At 41.9% G+C, this 20,595-nt stretch overlaps 1 protein-coding gene across 5 annotated transcripts in view; it reads left to right on the top strand.

Moving 5' to 3' along the window:
• Positions 1-20,595, top strand: part of PASK (PAS domain containing serine/threonine kinase) — a 66,119-nt gene that overhangs the window by 35,396 nt on the left and 10,128 nt on the right. For all 5 annotated transcript variants that reach the window (XM_061636672.1, XM_061636675.1, XM_061636673.1 and 2 more), the window contains 4 exons: positions 7,604-8,781; positions 9,531-9,712; positions 15,255-15,422; positions 20,340-20,465. In XM_061636672.1, coding sequence (XP_061492656.1) covers positions 7,604-8,781; positions 9,531-9,712; positions 15,255-15,422; positions 20,340-20,465 — 1,654 coding nt within the window. The remainder of the gene's footprint in view (positions 1-7,603; positions 8,782-9,530; positions 9,713-15,254; positions 15,423-20,339; positions 20,466-20,595) is intronic.

Consider the following 20,595-nt stretch of genomic DNA (forward strand, 5'->3'; position numbering starts at 1 on the left):
AAATCAGTATTAGTTTCCTACAGAATAAAAACTGCAATACCTAAGTAAGCCCTGCCTACTTGCTTTAAAATAGGACTGGGGGGGGGGGCAGAAAGAGAACACAAACACAATTCTTTTTTACATTCACTCCAAAGTCCCATTGATTTTCAGCACATTCATAATCATGTCTACTCAAAAGTAATTCCTACTGAATTCAATGGGATTTACTCTGGACATATGGGATTAGCACTGTTTTTACCCCCAAAAGCAACTATTGGGAAGGTTTTCAAAACACTGCCCAGGATCTGACTCCTGCAGGGCGAAAAACTGAAATGTATATACCTATCCAATTTATGAGATTTTCAGATAAACAGGAGGAGAAAACACCATTTTCTGGCCTCGCAATGAAGTTTTGCAGACACTGCCACCAAACAAACACGTCACTGATTGGCTGAAATCCTGAACGGGCGGGGTTAAAGCTACGAAGTGCTATACAGTAGTTTAAAAAAAGATTTAACGGGGGGGGGGTGCCTGACATTTTTATATATATCTCGAGAACCGCACCACCTAGAAACTTAATTTTTTTTTAAAATAAAAGCTGAGAATCCGGGCCACCTAAGGGGCTAGCCGGGCGCCGGGTGGCATGCTTAGAATCCGGGTAAAACCCAGCTATCCGGGCAATATGGCAACCCTAATAAGACGACACCCGGCGTATAAGACGACCCCCGACTTTGGAGAAGATTTTCCAGGGTTAAAAAGTCACCTTATACGCCGGAATATACGGTAATTGTTTTCTCCACTCCACCCCGTCTCACTCTCCGCCTCCTCCCTCGTCACCTCCTACCCATCCACAGAGCATGAGGAAAGAACGACACTGCACAGAAGCCCAGTTTGAGGCACATGATTTTCATCCACAAATCAGAGGAGCAGAAGACTTCCCCTGCTCCCCAAGTAATGCCCAGAAGTAATGCTGGAAACGTTACAATTACTCCACAAAACTAGTAAAATTACTCCTAGTTCTATTACAATCAAAATGTAAAGGAATTACCCACTTGTTACTCAAAAAAGTAATGAATTACAAGTAATTTGTCACTTGTAACTAGTTACTTCCAAGCTCTGGGGAGGCCACAGAAAAGCTTTTGGCATCATGGCATCACTCAAAGGAGCAGTCAATTATAATTTTTAATAACAAATTTTGAGGGTTCTTGGGAGGGGAGATAATTTGTCCCAGGTCTGTTCTACAGAAATAAATACTTAAGTTACAGCCAGAACAAATGCCAGTCTTTTCTTATTGTATAAGGTAGCTGTGAGGCCAGATGTTTGTATATTATATCCCACTTTTCCTCCAAGGAGCTCAAGGTAGTGCATGTGGGTTTGTTCTCTCTCTCACGCTCACACATTTTATGCTCCCACCAACCCTGTGAGTTAAGTTGAAACAGTGATTGTACTAGGGTCATCTAGTGAGCTTCATGGCAGAGTTGGTCCAATAGTATAATACCAATGGTATAATCTGTAAAATAAGCGGGGAGTGACTGATTTGAGTGGCAATGGAATTTGACTTTATTTTAAAGCTGAAATCATACGCATGCTTAGGAGTCTGTGGGGTTTTTTTACATGTTTAGGGTCACAGTTGCACTCTGTGACTTACAGATAAATATATTTGTAAGGTGCTGCATCTCGCTGATTTCAATAGGAAATAGGCTGCGGTTCTCCCTTCCTCAGGCAGTGGACGCAGCCTTAAACCAGGAGCTTGCGGCTGCAGCTTCCTGGTCTGTGTCGCTGCTTTTTTTGTGCCTTTACGGCTTGCCGCCTACCCCAGGAGCCTGCTGCTGCGGCTCCTTTTGTTTTCAACGTCCCTTTGTCTGTTGGGTTGCTGCCTTCCTGTCTCCTGCCGCGGCATTTGACTTCGCGGCGGTTCCTTTAAATTTTCCCCTCCAGGAGCCTGCGGCTGCGGCTCTCTCTTTTCCTCTCAGCGGCTCTTATTAGTTGGGCTGCTCTGCCTCCCCCAACTCATTCCGCGGCATTAAAAAAAAAATCTCGCCGCAACGGTCTTCAGGAGCCTGCAGCTGCGGCTTCTCCCCTCTGCGACGGTTCCAGCGGCTGCTGGGATTTCGCTGGCCGTTCGGCCTCCTTGGTGGAGAATTTTTATATGGCCTTTTAAGCCGCGATTGCGTCTCTCAGCCCCGCGGCTGTAGAGCGTATTTGCGGCCGTTTTTGAGGCCGTTCTGTTGCACATACTTTTTTCTGGCCAGCCCCATTTCAGCTTGCTGGTGCTCCTCAGTGTCCGCCATTGCTTCTTCTTCGTCCCTATGCCCTTTTTGATTGAATTTTTTCCCGCTCTTTTAACAGGCGCCATTTTGTTAGTCCCTCTTTTCCCGCTCTTTCTGTTTAGCCTGTTCTATACTGAAAAGGGGTCTAACTGACAAGGGCTGTGGATAACAGAGCCAAAGGCTGCAAGTCAGCTCCCACAACGAGATCTACTTTTTTGTGTGTGTGCTGCAAGATAGGATACCTATAATCCTACACAGGTTCCTCTACTCAATCCACTACTGATGCTGACTACTGAAACTATTTGAACCTGTACATTCTGCCCCATCCGTGGCCGTGTACCAAGGCTGTTGATACTGTACATTCTGCCCCATCTGTGGCCGTGTACCAAGGCTGTTCATACTGTACAAAGGCTGTTTGAACTGTACATTCTGCCCCATCCGTGACCGTGTACCAAGGCTGTTGATACTGTACATTCTGCCCCATCCGTGGCCGTGTACCAACGCTGTTGAATCTGTACATTCTGCCCCATCCGTGGCCGTGTACTTAGCCATCTGAGCTGGTGCATTCTGCCCCATCCGTGGCTGTGTACTGAGCCTGTTTGGGTCTGTACATTCTGCCACATCCATATTGTGCCAGGGGCTCGAGGTCATACTCGCCAACTCCAGTGGGCCTTGTTGCCGTTTCGGCAGGACATTGCCAGGTCAAATCATCGAGCAATTCCCTTGAGCCCCGCACTGCGTCTTTCATTCCGCTGGTGGACGAGGGTCCAACATCTCACCCAGGGCGCTCTGTTCAGAGAACCCCGCAGGACTGTTATCACCACAGATGCCAGTCTCCTCGGCTGGGGAGCCCACTGCAACTCCCAGTTCGTTCAAGGGGTTTGGACCACAGCAGAGCAGACTCAGAGCATTAATTGGCTGGAACTGAAGGCTGTCCACTTAGCTCTGTTCCATTTTCAGTCTCTGTTCCACTTGGACCATGTTCTCATTTGAACGGACAACACGTGTGCCAAATCTCATTTAAACAGACAAGGGGGACCAGGTCCCGTCCTCTGCAGAACCTAGCTTCCCTCATATTCGAGTGGACAGAGCAACATCTGCAATCCTTAAAAGCAGAACATCTCAGAGGAATTTGGAATGTGACAGCAGACTGGCTCAGCAGACGACAGGTCTTTCCGGGATAATGGAAACTTCATCCGACCATTTTTCATCTTCTCCAGTGTCGGTTCGGCGTCTTCTCAGTCGATCTATTTGCCTCCAGTCGCAATTGCCAGCTACCCAGGTACTTCGCTCGATACCTGGACACGACAGCGGAAGCGGTGGATGCCCTGTCGCTACCGTGGCCGGATGGCCTATTGTACGCCTTCCCTCCAATACCACTGTTAGCCAGAACCTTGAGGAAGGCGCGACGCGAGAGGGCCAAACTGGTTCTGATAGCTCCATATTGGCCCCGTCGACCATGGTTCTCGGATCTCCTTGCCATGTCAGTGACGGACCCTTGGACGCGCCCAGTCAGGCCAGACCTCTTATCCCAGGGCCCGATATTGCATCAGGATCCCAATTGGCTCAAACTAACAGCGTGGCTTTTGAACGGGGACATTTAAGGTCTGCTGGCCTGTCTGATGCTGTTATTGACATTATGTTGGCCTCGAGAAGACCATCCTCCACCCGTATATATCAACATACTTGGGTGGCATTCTCCAGGTGGTGTCAGTCCCAGCACCTCGATCCTTCCCAGGCCACGATACAACAGGTGCTGCAATTCCTTCATAGGGGCCTCCTGATGGGACTTAGACCCAACACCTTACGTAGACATGCGTCCACTCTGTCGTCCATTCTCTCAGTGTCCTCCACTGGTGCTCCTATTGCCTCGCACCCATTCATCAAACGTTTTCTGAGGGGAACCGCGCTACGCTCACCGGCTGTATTCCACCGTTTTCCCTCATGGAGTTTGTTGAAGGTCCTACAGGCTTTACAACGCCCTCCGTTCGAGCCCCTTAGGACTGTGCCTTTACGTCTGTTGTCATTCAAGGTCCTGTTCCTGATTGCGATCACCTCTGCGAGACGAGTTTCGGAACTGAGCGCATTGTCTTCTGCCTGCCATCTCTGTGTCTTTCACAAGGACTCTGTTGTGCTGAAGACTGATCCTTCCTTCCGTCCCAAGGTCAATTCAGTTTTCCATTGCAACCAGGACATTGTTCTTCCTTCATTTTGTCCGAATCCTACCCATCCTCTAGAGAAGGCTTGGCATTCATTGAATGTTCGGAGGGCTCTCAAGACCTACCTGTCTAGGACCCAGGATATACGACGAACTGAGTCTTTGTTTGTGTCCTTTCATCCACGTTCTATGGGGCATAAAGTAGCTAATTCCACCTTATCCCGCTGGTTGCGTGCATGTATTACCTTAGCTTATGAGTCCCTTAAGCTTCCAGTTCCAGCTAGTATAACAGCTCATTCCACTAGGTCAGCGGCCACTACGGCTGCTTTTGCTACCAGCGCTCCTGTTGCTGATATTTGCAGAGCTGCTGTTTGGTCTACCCCACACTCGTTTATAAGGCATTACAAAATAGATCATTACGCCTCTGCCGATGCCTCTTTTGGTAGACAAGTGTTGCAACAGGTTCTTAATGATGATTAGAATGTGGGTGGTTGTGATGTTCCTGTATTAATGTATATATGGTAAGTGCTGTTTGTATAGGAGATACATGGTAAGTGGAATGAAAGAGGAGGGGGGAGTAAATGGGCAGTAGAATGCTGGATGATTGGCTGAGTGTTTAGAATGGCTGAGAGTATAAATGGAAGGATGACAGTTAAATCTGGAAGGACGTGAGTGGGTTGTTTTGGTGGGTTTTTGAGAGGAGATTGTGTGGAGAGTTGGTGGATGTGAGGAGAGTGTGGAGTTCGGATTAATACTAAGACAAGTACCAGAAATAGATGAAACCATATGCTTATGTGCCTTTATAAAGTAATCTTGTTATCTCTGTTATTTAATAAAAACTATATTTGGTTTACCGAAGGCCTGATCCTTGGCTGGAGTTATACAGACCAGAAGGGAGGGCAAGGTGCTTACCAAGGCTGAAGGGAAACTGTAACAATTGGTGGCAGCGGTGAAGGGAAGAATATAACACCGCAAGTATTCAGAGCAAACCAGGATTGTATGCTTTATATATAAAGATCAAAGGGATTGGGGACAGCTTAAGCACTCAGTCACAGAGGTAACCTGATAGAGAGACTCAGGCAGAGTCTCTGGGAATACTGGTTATAGGACGTGACTGGTGGTGCTGCCTAGCAGGGGGATCTGTTGAGATCTGTGCTAGAGCGGGGAGAGAAACCATAAAAAAGGACAGTCCGGACTGGTGGAGTCCCTGGTGGTGCCTAGTGACAGGCAGTAACGACGAGCAGGTAGGAACCTGACAGGGAGAGCCAGGGAAGGGCGTCACAGTGGCCCCTCCCTGTTATGGGCTGCTTTGGTACATCCCGCTTGATGGCAGTCCTCCTATGGAAAATGGACCATTGGTCTCACCTGAAGGGTGATTTTCATAGGAGGACTGCCATCATGACCCTCCCAGTTGGAGGATACCTAGATATTTTTTGGGATTTTTCATATATTCCTGTTACGCTATTATATTTTGATTTACTAGTGAAGTCGAGACTGCTATTACTGTTATATCGCTATGTTAGAGTCATATTATTATGAATATTGCTATTGTGTTATGTTCTTGCTGGTAGGCCCGTTGGCCTTTTTTCCTGCATTTTTAGATATCTCTCTTTGGACTTGCTGCGAATGAACTGGAGAGTGGGAGGGGCCTGACGCCCCTAGTCTTGACTTCAAAACATTCTTGCCTTCGGACGATAGGTGGAGCTATAACCCGCTTGATGGCAGTCCTGCTATGAAAATCACCCTTCAGGTGAGACCAATGGTCCATTCTCTCTCTCACACTCACTCACACATTTTATCCTCCCACCAACCCTGTGAGTTAGGTTGAAAGAGTGATTGTACTAGGGTCATCTAGTGAGCTTCATGGCAGAGTTGGTCCAATAGTATAATACCAATGGTATAATCTGTAAAATAAGCGGGGAGTGACTGATTTGAGTGGCAATGGAATTTGACTTTATTTTAAAGCTGAAATCATATGCATGCTTAGGAGTCTGTGGGTTTTTTTTACATGTTTAGGGTCACAGTTGCACTCTGACTTACAGATAAATATATTTGTAAGGTGCTGCATCTCGCTTATTTCAATAGGAATTGCTTCCAGGTGGGAGTCAGTTCCCATATGGATATTCAGTACTCAATTAATGCAACATCAAGTAATGACTTGTATGTGAGAAACAGCTGTTGCAAATCAACGCCACAGCATGCTTTCTAGTCTCCTACTGTCTTCTCAAACAATAGTTTTCAGTGGAGATAACTTGATACATTAATCATGTGTGAGTCATCAAGTAGTGTTCCTGGGACTGCAGAGTCCCTTCAGTCTGCTGAAAGACCAGCTCTATCAGGCTCCTTCCTCAACTGTTGTCAGCAGCCATTCATCATGCTGCAGGAGAGGAAGAGAGTTGGGACTATAGAGCTTCTCTATCAGTTCTACTGAAAGGCCAGAAACTTTTGGCTCCTCCTTGAATTATTTTTATGCCAGCTGGTCATTACAAGGATTATGTAACTAATAAATAGTGCTTGGATTTTCTTTTCCTTTCTGATCCCTTTTTGTGTGTATGCCCTATCTTTTAGACTGTAAGCCTGAGGTGTGATCTATGGTATCTGGAATCCTTTTTTGGTTGAAGAATGGGATAAAAAGATAAATAGCTGCCTGAGTATTTACTTGGAAATAAACATTTTGGATGACATTCTTAAAATAATCCTACCAAGACTGATTATGTGTTCTTCTCTAGGTTGAGGTCCTCAGTTGAAATCTTAGTGCTTGTCACATTCTGTGCACACTGAGAAAGATGGGCTGCTTAATTTTATTTAAATTTTATATTCCTCCTTTCAATCACCCCCTCCAAAAAGTATAAAAAACCCACTAAAACTAGTAAAATACATCATAATAGGAAGACAGTATGCATTCTCTCAAAATATTAAGGCATGAAGTCTTGATGGAATAAAAATGTTCCAACAGCCCTTCTTAAAGGAGCTTTGATATGGATCTGGTGATGGGGGAGGCAGTAGGTGTTTTAACACTTGTAGGTACAGGCATCTCAGTTTTGTTCATCCTGGTGATTAAAGTGATCTTGAAGAACCTGAAGAAATGGTGCCATCTCCTGATCTTACATCATGGCATTGGGGGCGGGGAGTACATAACGGGTAATATGGCCTTTTGTTCAGTATCACCTAACTAGTAACTTGTTTTATTTCACAGAAGTGACTATACACCTAGCAGTGATGTGTTGGCCCATAATGAAGTGTTGCCTTCCAAGAGTTCATATGATGGAGGCTGCACTGTGACAGAGGCTACAAAACTTAATAACTATCTGCAGTACAAAGTATATTCTCCAGAACGGTTTCATTCAGAATCATGCATATTAGAAGAGAGAAATAAACTGCGAGATAAGAATCTTGCAAAGTGCACATCTGATCTAGTACATAAAGATGATGACCTTTTGGATTTACACAGTTCTGGTTCACTATGTGAAGTCATGAAGTGCCAATCTGCCATTACATCTTCAGAAAGAGAGAGTTTTGTCATGGGTGATGTGACTTCTGTTACATGTCTATTAGAAGATGATTTAGGACTTGAGGCAAGGGTGACAAGTGATGCCGTGCATATGTCATTTGGGACTCCCACAATGGATGAGTCAATGCGCAGAATAGCATCTAGTTCCAAACAAGCCCATGGAGTGATAGATCAACTGCCACCAGCAAATTTGACAGGTAGCACAAAAAACTTCAGCTTTGAAAATATTTCACTAGAAAATTCAGCAAAAGATTCATTAGTTTTCCTGTCTGATGAAAGAAGCAGCAGCCCTCCTGTTCCAGCAGGATCATTAATAGGTTGTGATGCCCCTGCATTGGCAATTGTGGTTAATAAGAAGCCAGGTGATGGGGTGGATTCTGTTTGCTGTAGCCTGACAGACCTGTCTCTGAGGATTAGTGGAGAGGCGAATTCAGACTCCTCTACTGCCTCTAGACCAAGAAAGCTTTCCTTGTTAAGTGAGGAAGATCTTCACCAGGCAAATAATAGGTCTGCAAGCGATCAAGTAGAGTCCCTGCAGTATGGTAATTCTCCGGTAGGCCATCGGAAGAGCTTACTGTCTACTGAGCATTCGGGGTATGCTGATGCAGATTTCTCTGCATGCTGTACTTCAGAGGGTGAAAGTACTGCAGAGAAAATGGGGAATCATCTAGAAAGATATTCACCACACAGTGATGTACAGTCCCAGGAAGAATTCATGCCATTCACGCAGCAGAACGTGGCACAGGTAACATCAACTCCTGTGAAACAAGAAGCTGTATTGTCCCCAGCAATTACTTTGAACAATGAGATCCTGGAGGGCAGCTATTCGGGTAACTGCTACCACAGAGATGGTTCCCGACTAGGTAAGTTGGTAGTAGTAATGCATTACTTCTTCCATTAGTATTTTTAATTGGGCATAACTGCTTGAAAAGGTTACAGGAAGCAGGTGCTCACTGTGAGCAAAGTGGGCAAGGAATGATGAGGTAAAATTGTTGACACAAAGTTAAGAGGCCACTTATGGTTTAATGCATTGTCCATCCAGGCTCAGAATGCAAATACACAGAACAGCAAAACAATTTGATTTTACTAACATCTTGAATTCAAGGTATACTTGGTTGGCAGTGAAATTAGAAGACAGATCTTTTGGTGTGCCAAAAGGTTTAGGCAAAACTCGTTGACCTTTGCCTTAATTTTCCACACGCAACTTTATGGTTAAGTATTTATACTTCAGACCGGCCGGTCAGCTGGCAGAGTGCTTGACAGTCTCTCTAAAGTGAAGAGCAGGATGTTTTGAAGGTTGAGCTATGGGATTCCTACATGGGTTACTTTAGAATTATACTATGTGTGTGTGTGGTTTTCATCAAGTTGCCACTTAAGATGTTGAGTGTTGTGTTGGAACAGATCCAGTGATGAAATTTTATCTTTCAGTTTTCATTTGTTCAATTCGCTCTTAGTATGACATGTTGGTCATGTTTAGGAATTTACATGTCAAAGTTTTTAGCTGTTTACAGAGCAACCTTCCAGAGAAAAATATTTGTGGATTTCAGAATCTCATTCTGCATCTATTTAGGGTATCAGAGTGCCTTATTGATGAGCTTTTATATTTTTGCAGGTATATTGTTTGAAGTAAAACGTGTGGAACTGCACAACCCTGCTGCTCTCTTCTGTATTTGGGTTATGAGAGATCTCTTTCAGAGCCGAAAACAAGCAGCAGCAAAAACACAATTGTTGCTTTCCAGTTTGGCCAGTTCCTCCCAAACCCTAGGTGATGTTTCTGTACTTAGCTTGGCAGAAGTAAGTATATTGGATCTTCTGCCTATTTTAAACAATAGCTTTTGAGGATGAAATAAAAACAGTGGGCAGATAAAAGCACAGCCAACCTGGCAGGTTGGCATCAGTGGGTTTGTTGTTTTTACACAAACAGCCTGTTGCTGATATTCATATGTGGATAGGATGTGATCTATTATCTGTCACTCTTTATACTCCATTTCCTGATTTTTCTTTAATGTAACATTTATATCTCTCAAAAGGCTCAGTGTTTTGCACAATTTACATAAGGAATTTTAATGCTGTCCTTTTTTACAACTACTGTGCTCCTTCCCTCCCTTTTTAAAAAGAGATAAGTTGCATGATCATATCCACACACACACATTCCTATACATACCTTGTTTAGTTTCATGAGTCAGTTTCTTCTGGCAGAAACTAATTTGAGCTACTTCAACTCCAAATACGGTCTTTAAGCCGACTTCTCCCTGTTGCTATCTTCTTGTCATTTTGCAAACCATGGGTGCCCGGTGCAATTTCACAAATTCAATTTTGCTTAGAAAAAAGAATAGTCAGCTAAGTTGTTTTTTTTAAAAAAGAGGGTGCCAAGATTAGTGCTGGGTTAATGAAGGTTAAAAATGAAATGAAATGTAATAGTTTGGCTACATCCTAAGACACAGGAGCAATCCCATTTCCTAAATCTTCTGCCCAGGTACTTCTTGGCAGGCAGATGGTACTTTTGACTGGAAAATATATGCAGTAGTGGCTGTTTCTAGCCAAAACTTTTATTTATTTAACACGTTCCTTCCTATGAAGCAATAAAGAATAAGGGCAATTAAAAACATTCTCAATAAAACATATATAAAAGAATTTCATATATTAAAAACAATTAAAACTATTTCAAATCCAATACAAATACTGACTGGGATAAAAAAATCTCCATTTAGAAAGCTTGATGAAAAAGAAAGGTCTTCAATAGTCACAGAAAAGATAATAGAGATAGTTCTGTCTGATATGTAATGGGAAGAAGTTCCAAAGAGTAGATGCCACCACACTTGAAGCCTGATTCCTACATCTTGCAGAACAGGCCTCCTGATCGGATGGTATATGCAAGTGGCTACCTCCTTCAGAGCGCAATGATCAGTTGGGCACATATGGAGTGAGATGATATTTTAGATATCCTGGTCCCAAGTTGTAAGGGCTTTGTATGCTGGTACCAGCAATCTTTATTTTATATATATATTAAATAACTATTAATACTTTTTATTAAATTTTAGAATATTACAAATCTTTAACACATCAATCAAAATACAATCTACACGTAAAAAATAGAACTTACTACACTATCTTATATGTACTGTATCCTCCTAAACTATATCCCTCCCCCGTCCCAGGCAATGGTACATTTTATGTACACTTAAGTATTTTATTGTAGTATTTAATATGTTAACAACACTAGAAAATAAATAGGTATATGAAACCTTATCTAATTTAAAGTATTTTATGGTTTAGGCATTCCAACTAGCCACATTTTATTGGTGGGGTCCATCCGTGTGTTGTTTGGCTTACATACATTATGAAAGGGTACCAAGAGTCCACAAAGGTTTCTTTCTTCAACTCTTCCCTTGCTATTTGGAGCTTAGATGTTAATTTTTCCATGAGCCCTATATGCCATACTTTCTGCAACCAATATTTTATTGAACCACCCTTTAGGTCTTTCCAGTGCTTGGTAATTGTAAGATGCGCTGCCATAAGTAGTTGACTTACCAAGTTCTTACATTGTAAGTTCTTATTGGAATCAATAAATAGATTAAAATAGCAAGTTGTGGTGTTTGAGTGATGTTATTTGATTAATTTCTTTGAAAATGGCATTCCAAAAGGTTTTAACTTTTTCAGATGTCCACCACATATGGTGGTACGTACCAATTGAACCACATCCATTTAGGGGAGAGGGTGTGGTTCACCCTTGATAGGTATACTGGAGTAGCATACCAGCGATGGGCAATTTTTAACATTACCTCCCGAACTTGATGGGAGGAAGTGGGTATCAAACAGTTATTCCATAATTGTTCCCAGTCTCTCTCATCTAGTTCTGTCAACCAATCTCCTTCCCTTTGATGTTTGAGTCCTATTAGCTGTTCTGACCCCATATCTGAAAGTAGGTTATATAGTCTCCATTTTGTGCTGCCAAAATTATATTTTTGAAAGATGATAGGTTTGATATTGCTTGTGCTTTGATTTTTGGGTGGGAAAGAAAATAATGAATTTGTCTCCAAAAATGCCATTGAAATCCTGATTGGCCTACTATTTGTTTAAAGTTTCTTTCTCTTATTAAAACTTTATTTGGGTAAAAATCTCTTAAATGAAATAATCCTTGTTCCTGCCACTGTAGCCATGATAAATATCTATTTTTATTGAAAAAGTCCTTGTGAAAGAATAAAGGGGCTAAAGGAGAAGGTTAGATACGAGTCGTCGTGACCATTGTCCCCAGATCGTAAGCAAAGCAGTTGTAAATGGGTTTTGTTGACTTGCCTTATTGTTTTATATGCTTTTAGTCTAAGGAGCCATATTTCCAGCGGAACACCTTGTATTTTGGTGTTTTCTGATTGAATCAATTTTTTTTTATTCGTCACCTATTATCAGTTGCAGTGGGTGGTATAACTGATTGGCATCATAATAAAATTTATGTGTGGGACTCCCCATCCCCCTTTATTGGATTTTCAAAATAATGTTTTTTTAATTCTAGGAGATGTTTTCTCAAAAATAAAATGATTTAATACCTTTTGCCAAATTTTGAGTTGTTTTTCAGCTACATATATACTGGGAGTGCATGAAAAAGAAATGTTAATTTAGGTAAAACGTTCATTTTTACTGTGGCTATTCAAGCAGGTAGAGAAAGTTTTAATTTGGTCTACCTGTTCATATCTGCCTTTATGTTATACCACAAGGGCTTATAATAAGCCAAAAACAGTTTATTCATATTTCTATGTATCTGTATATCTAAATATCCCAACTGCCTTGGGCATAAACTAACCCCCAGGGGAGATGAGAATTGCGGGGGGAATATAGAAACAAAATGCTTCAGATTTTTTAAGCTTCACCTGAAGCCCAGAGACATTTGCCAAAGTTTCCAGTATATTTTTGATATGAGGTGTAGCTTCTACTGAGTTTGTAATAAGTAGGGCTGTATCATCTGCGTACATACTAACCAAATGCTTTTCATTCCCAGTTTCAATTCCTTTTTATTTTATTGTTTCTCAAATGTTGTGCTAATGGTTCTATTGCTAAGAGGAATAGGAGAGGTGACAATGCATCATTGTTTGGTGCCACGGCATATGTCAATACAAAGCTGAGTCAATCCCATTAATTTTTACAGATGCTATTGTTGGGGAATAATTTTTTTTAAAAAGTGCTATAAATTCATTACCAAAATTCATTTTTTGTGTTACTGATATTAAAGAAAGCCAATGTATACAAATGCTTTAAAAATATCTAAAGATAAAAAGGCTAGGGGCAATAGATTAATTTTACAATAATAAGATTTAAAATTCTTATGGGGTCAGCAATTTGTCTATGTATGGCACAAAACCAGATTGATCAGAACGAATTAATTTTGGAATTATATGTTTTAATCAATTGGCTATAATTGAAGTAAATATTTTATAATCTGTATTAAGTTGTGCTATGGGTCTATAGGAATCTGTCAGTCGGGGATCATGATGAGGTTGTAAAAGGACTACAATTTTAGATTGAGTCCACGACTGTGGGAAAGGGTCACCTTGAAGTATACCCTAAAAAGTTTGATAATTGTGGAATCAAGATTGATCTATATCATTTGTAAAATTCATTGGTCAAACCACCTGGTCCTAGTGTTTTATTTGTTTTAAAGGATTTAATTACTGGTTCAGTTTCCTCTACTAATATTTTTCATTAGTGCTCTTTTATCTGTATCTTAAATGTCTCAATATTTTCTGGATCCACAGTATTTTGGTATAGGTTTTTTTAAAAAGTAGCAAATGTCTACCTACTTTCCATTGGAGCACATGTTATTCAACCATCTTTCTTTTGTATTGTAGTTATAGTATGTTTTTTGTGTTTTTGTTTAATTCTGTTTGCTAGTAACCATGAGCCTCTGCTACCAAACTCATGAAACCTTTGTTTGGTGTATAGAATGTTAACCATGGTTTTATTAACTTCCAGTAGGTCTAATTCTTTACGCTTCATTTCTATTTGTTTATTAATCTGATGGGAACCTGTTTTCCCATATTTTTGTACTAGATTTTTTCTTATTGTCTAATTTCTTAATTTGCAAATTATTTCTATATTCAATTTCATATAGTTCCTTCGGTGCTAGCACTCTTGTACTAACCGAGTCTCTGAGTAAGAGCTTGTTGGAAATAGGAGAGGAATTCCAGCTGATTGAAAATTGAGGTCTTTATTTACTTGAGCATTCATCCATAGTGAGGAATAGGGCTGCTGGTGCAGACATGCTCACCAGTGTCCTAGGGAAGAACAATTTTCACACTATACATGATTACATTTCCATTTTGTACACTATGGGATTTTTTTCATTGTGGAATGAGTGACCCTGAAGAGAAGCGGAGGTCACTTTACCCTTACTAATGTTGGCAGGGGCAAATGTAGACCCTTTTAGCTTAAACTGCCCTAGAGCACATGAGGAGGATCTGTTTTGCTCAAAGTGCTTTCTCTTTTAGAAAGTACTTTGCTCCAAGAAATGTCACTATGCACTCCCCACTTTCCTGTGTAGTGAGGAGTTTCAAGGGCAGTGCTTACCTTTGAAAGGAGAGATCATGGGAGACTTAAGGCATTTCTGTAATATTTGTGGTCATTTGCAAGTATATAAGGTGAAAATAGGTGGAAGCAGACAGCCTAGCATTGTTACCAAGCAACGAATACACTACTCTACATCAGATTACTCAGCGAGATACCCCAAAGGTGCTGTCCAGAGGTCAAGGTTTGCTGTTTCCCTCTCCCTCTCTCTGTCTCTTTGTTCCTTTATATACACAAACACTATAATCCTAGCTGGGGAAGGAAAAGAAATGCCCCCTACTCCAATGATTTCCCTGCATGCAGAACATTCCAGTTATTTGTTGGCTATTCTAGGTAATCAGCCAACTGTCTTCCTGACCAAAGGAAGATGTGGTGAGGCCTGCCTAAGAGGTTTGACCAGTACTGCGAAGTTGCTGGGACTGGCATGTTTAGTAGGATTGTAGAAAGGTTGTCCAGTACAGGGAATTAGATTACTGAGAGGGTCCCCCCCCCCAGGTTCTAACAAGCATTCTGTTGGATTAAGTGGGCTTTGTAAGAATTATTTTGAATGTATTCTAAAATTGCTAGTGGCTGCAAATCTGTAAATAGTCCACAGACAGAACTATTGTTCATCTGTGACTTGCTTAGGCTACCCACACCTAACGTGGGACGCCTTCAAGCTATTATATCTTCCTCTTATAATATCTACCAAGTGTCTTCCCTTGTTTTTCTGCCTCTTTAGATTAGGCATACATTAAATAACTCAGATTTTGTTCTGTCTGTCTGTTCCTTTCTGCCGCAGTTGATCAAAGCAACACCCTTGTTTGAGAATTCACGAAGAGCTGAAGAATTAGAAAGACTGAATGCTTCTGAAGGAGACTATGGAAAGAAGTATGATACACTGACACTCATTGGCAGAGGAGCTTTTGGATTTGTTTGGACAGCCAGGTGCAAAAATGATCGCCAGGAGGTAAAAGATTAAAACTAGTTCCAAAGTGTTAGCAGAACTTTTTATTGATAGACCTATAAAATGCTTATTTGTAGTTTCCGAAAACCTTCATGTTTCTTCATGTCAAAGTTCAGATACATAATTACTGATGTGTACTATTTTATGTTCCTATCAAAGTAAGCTGCTTCACATTATCTTTTTTGTCAGTGATTGGTATATTCTGCTATTTTACTCATGCCCTACTGGTGGCGTCTGGTTAAGATACCTAGTTGGTTACTGTGAGAACTAGATAGGCCTTTAGTCTGAATCAGCAGGGCTTTTCTTCAGTTCTTCTGTTTGCTGTTAAGAGATTATGTTCTTGATAACTTGTTAACATTTTAAACTCTGGGTGGATGTACTTTTTCCCAGCACTGATATAAACGGCATTTTAGAAGTGTCAGCCAAACTGGCCCTTGTTGTAGTTTTAGTTCGTGTTTTTTTTTTCCTTGCTAGTTATAAATGTTTGTGAGCATATCCACACATTGGTTAAAACACAGCCCCCAAATATTACCTTCACGTATAGAGTACAATCCTGCCTATATTTATTTATTTATTTATTGCACTTGTATACCGCCCCATAGGCGAAGCTCTCTGGGCGGTTTACAGCAATCAAAAACATTAAAACAAATACACAATTTAAAAACATATTTTAAAAACAATTTAAAACACAGTTTTAAAATTCAAAACAATATAAAAACAATTTAAAAACACATGCTAAAATGCCTGGGAGAAGAGGAAAGTCTTGACCTGGTGCCAAAAAGATAACAGTGTTGGCACCAGGTGCACCTCGTCAGCAAAATTGTACCATAATTTGGGGGCCACCACTGAGAAGGACCTCTCCCTTGTTGCCACCCTCCAAGCTTCCCTCGGAGTAGGCATCCGGAGGAGGGCCTTTGATCTTGAACGTAGTGTACAGGTGGGTTCGTATTGGGAGAGGCGTTCCATCAGTTATTGTGGTCCTAAGCCGTGTAAGGCTTTATAGGTCAAAACCAGCACCTTGAATCAAGCTCGGAAACATACAGGCAGCCAATGCAAGTGGGCCAGAATTGGTTTTATATGTTCGGACCATCTGATCCCTGTTACCAATCTGGCCGCTGCATTTTGCACAAGCTGCAATTTCCGAACCATCTTCAAAGGCAGCCCCACGTAGAGTGCATTGCAGTAATCTAATTTGGAGGTTACCAGAGCACAGACAACTGAAGCCAGGTTATCCCTGTCCAGATAGGGACGTAGTTGGGCCACCAACCGAAGTTGGTAGAAGGCACTCCATGCCACCGAGGCTACCTGAGCCTCAAGTGACAGAGATGGTTCTAGGAGAACCCCCAAGCTACGAACCTGCTACTTCAGGGGGAGTGCAACCCCATCCAGAACAGGTTGGACATCCACCATCTGGTCAGAAGAACCACCCACTAACAGCATCTCAGTCTTGTCTGGATTGAGTCTCAGTTTATTAGCCCTCATCCAGTCCATTGTCGCAGCCAGGCACCTGTTCAGCACATTGACAGCCTCACCTGAAGAAGATGAAAAGGAGAACTAGAGCTGCGTGTCATCAGCATACTGATGGCAACGCACTCCAAAGCTCTGGATGACCGCACCCAATGGTTTCATGTAGATGTTGAACAGCATGGGGGACAGAACTGAACCCTGCGGAACCCCATACTGGGGAGTCCAGGGTGCCGAGCAATGTTCCCCAAGCACCACCTTCTGGAGGCGACCTGCCAAGTAGGAGTGGAACCACCACAATGCAGTACCTCACACTCCCAACTCAGCTAGTCTCCCCAGAAGGATACCATGGTTGATGGTATCGAAAGCCGCTGAGAGATCAAGGAGAATCAACTCAGTCACACTGCCCCTGTCTCTCTCCCGACAAAGGTCATCATACAGGGCGACCAAGGCTGTTTCTGTGCCAAAACCAGGCCTGAAACCCGACTGAAATGGATCCAGATAATTGGTCTCATCCAAGAGCGTCTGGAGCTGGCCTGCAACCACTCATTCCAGGACCTTGCCCAGGAATGGAACATTTGCTACCGGCCTATAGTTATTAAGATTTTCTGGGTCCAGGGAGGGCCTCTTCAGGAGTGGTCTCACTACTGCCTCTTTCAGGCAGCCAGGGACCACCCCCTCTTGCAGAGAGGCATTGATCACTTTCCTGGCCCAGCCAGCTGTTCCATCCCTGCTAGCTTTCATTAGCCAAGAAGGGCAAGGATCCAGCACAGAAGCGGTTGCATGAACATGTCCAAGCACCTTGTCAGCGTCCTCAAGCTGCACCAACTGAAACTCATCCAAGAAATCGGGACAAGGCTGTGCTCTGGATACCCCACTTGATTCACCTGCTATAACACTGGAGTCTAAGTCCTGGCGGATGCTAAAGATTTTATGCTGGAAGTGCCTAGCAAATTCATTACAGCGGGCCTCAGATGGTTCTACCATGTCCCTGGGGCCTGAGTGTAATAGCACCCGGACAATTCTGAAGAGCTCTGCTGGAGCTAAGATCCACTGCAGAGGCTTTGCTCTTAGGCAAGATCGATCAGATTGGTGGGCAAAAGTGACAGGACTTTCTTGTTGGTGGCCCCAGTTAGGAAATTCCCTCTCAAGTGTTATGCTTATTATCCTATCAGTACAAGCTTTAAGTGGAGTCTTGAAAATTCACATTTTGAGTTGGTTTCTCTTAGAGAATGTATATAGCTGCATAAATTGAAAAAATATAAATTGTTTTTATTTAGTTTTATATGGATGTGTTCCTAATCTGTGAGTTGTTTTAAATTGTTATTTTAACTGAAATATGATGCGTGGTTTTTCTATAAGTTTCCTTGTGAGCTCTATGCTCTTAAATGTCATCCAAGGAAGAAAGGAATGAATGAATGACTCTTGATGTAATGATTTATGTTATTTTAGAGACGTAAAATTTCTGAAAATATTGAAGCCGGAGGGGATCCCCCCCTTTTTTTTTCTGGAAAAAAAGAGGATTTGGGAGGGAAATAGAAAAATATGCAGTACTTTTTTTAGCACCCTTTAGAGGTTGAAAGTCACTTTGTTACCAAGACTCAGTGAATACTACATGAAATTCAATCAATCTCATTTTCTCTACTATCAGTTTTTGCTTTTTCTGTTGCTCAGAACTTCTCCCAGTCCTTTGAGGCCTAGTCAAGGGGACAGAAACAGATCCACCAACTATGCCAGCTAGAGGAAGTCCACAAGCAAAGAAGGCACTGAATCCTTCTCTTTTGTCAATGGCAGTGCCTCCTAGATGCAGAAATGCATCTTGATCATGCATTTGGGAGTTGTACTCTCAGTGTACAACTCAAGACTTGCTTGTCCTCAGTGTACAGGAATTGTAATGATCTTACTATATATATTCTTACTTAAAAGTTCTCCTGTTACTTGGTTTCTGAAATCATTTTTGAGGAGTAAATATATGAACATCTTGTCTGAGACATTTTGTTCATCATTCTAAAAGAAAATTATAATCAAAAAATTTCAGTTTTTCCAATGTTTTGGGGGGAAAACAAAACAAAATAAAAGGCTTTGGAAAAATGGAAAAAACCATTTCCCTCCCTGAATTTTTTTTCTGGGCCTTCACATCTCTAGTCTTGTTATTGAATCAATGCACTCATGTGCATTGTTAACCAGTAAGATCAAGACCAAAAACAAAGTGAAATCTGCAGCAAACTGCACATGTAACAATCTATGCAGCTGATGCCAATTGCAAAACAAGATCAGGCAATTTGGAAACCCAAAGCTATTAGAGAAATTAAGATGGACAGAACTTCATAAGCATTTCCAGTAACTTCATATGCACAGGAAATGGAGCATAACTGCTCACCCTTCCTGTATTTGCTGAAAAAAACTGACTACAAAATATGTATCTATTGTGTGTGCTGATGCACACTGACTACATTTAGGCTGAAGAGAAAGCATGGACATTGGCAGCTGCTACACCACTGTTTGGTCTAGGGTGTTTCATGAAATCTATCCTATGCTGGGACTCTTATACAAAATCCTATAAGCAGCTGTGTTTGTGTAATAGCTCATAGGATCAAGATGTGCATTAGTTTAATCCGTGATGTTCTGATTTAGCGAAATTGCGAAGTAGAAACCTAAAACCTGTAAAATGGGTATTGATATAGTTTTAACGCTACCCCCCCCTTTGCCAAAACTTTTCTAATTTAGGCTACTAAACTGTGAAGAGGAGGAAGAAATGCATAGAGCAATCCTTCAGCATGTAAAAGAGATCAAAACTGTTTATTTAGCCCCATAATATTTAAACAAAATCACAAAAGAAAGTACACATGTATTTGAGCTTTGAAATATGAAGTTCAAGGGTACAATCCTAAACCTGGTGAAGGGCTGGTTGTGGTGCAAGTGATGCTGTGCTGGCAGAAAAGGAAGCCCACTGGTGGCACAGTACTCATGCTGCTCCCCCCCCCCCTGGAATGCTCAGCAGGTAAAGATGTCCCGACGGCAGGGGAGAAACCTGGACATCTTTGGGGAGCAGAAGTTCTGCAGGATCCCAAGTCTCCTGACAAACATGCATAAGCAGTCCTCAGCTGTGCCAGCCCTGGAGGTGGCATAGTTAATTTCCTCTCATTGACTGTAATTGGAATGAAAAAAGACAAGCAGCAAACAAAAAATAGAAAATGCCATCCCAACCTCTCACCTGGCTGCAATGAACTAGCAAGGCTTTCAAAGTGACAGTAGCTCTGCTATGGAATCTCTCTCTTCCCCCTCCCCCCTCCAGTAGGATTTCTTTGTAAGCATACCATATTTTAAAATCCACTGCTGAGAGGTTAATAGCAATCTATGTTTGTTGATTGTAGCTTACTTCTCCCCCACCCCCTTTATCAGACCCAGTTGTTACCTATTTCATATTTGTATCCATTTGCTTTGCTTTACTCACAGGCTGTAGTGAAATTCATTTGGAAGGGGAGGGTATTGGACTACTGCTGGGTAGATGATCCTGAGCTGGGGAGAGTTACTCAAGAGATTACAATTCTGAGGAAGCTTCAGCACCCCAATATTATTAAGGTACAGTGCATCCAGTATGTAAATGCATAGCTATTAAGGTGTACTTTCTGCTAAATTCATAAAGCAGATTCCTTTTATGTTTGGATGTTGTGGCACAAACTTTTTTGTGTGTGTTTGTACAGGAAAGTAT

This window comes from Rhineura floridana, chromosome 7 (genome assembly GCF_030035675.1).
Source record: "Rhineura floridana isolate rRhiFlo1 chromosome 7, rRhiFlo1.hap2, whole genome shotgun sequence".
NCBI lineage: Eukaryota > Metazoa > Chordata > Lepidosauria > Squamata > Rhineuridae > Rhineura > Rhineura floridana.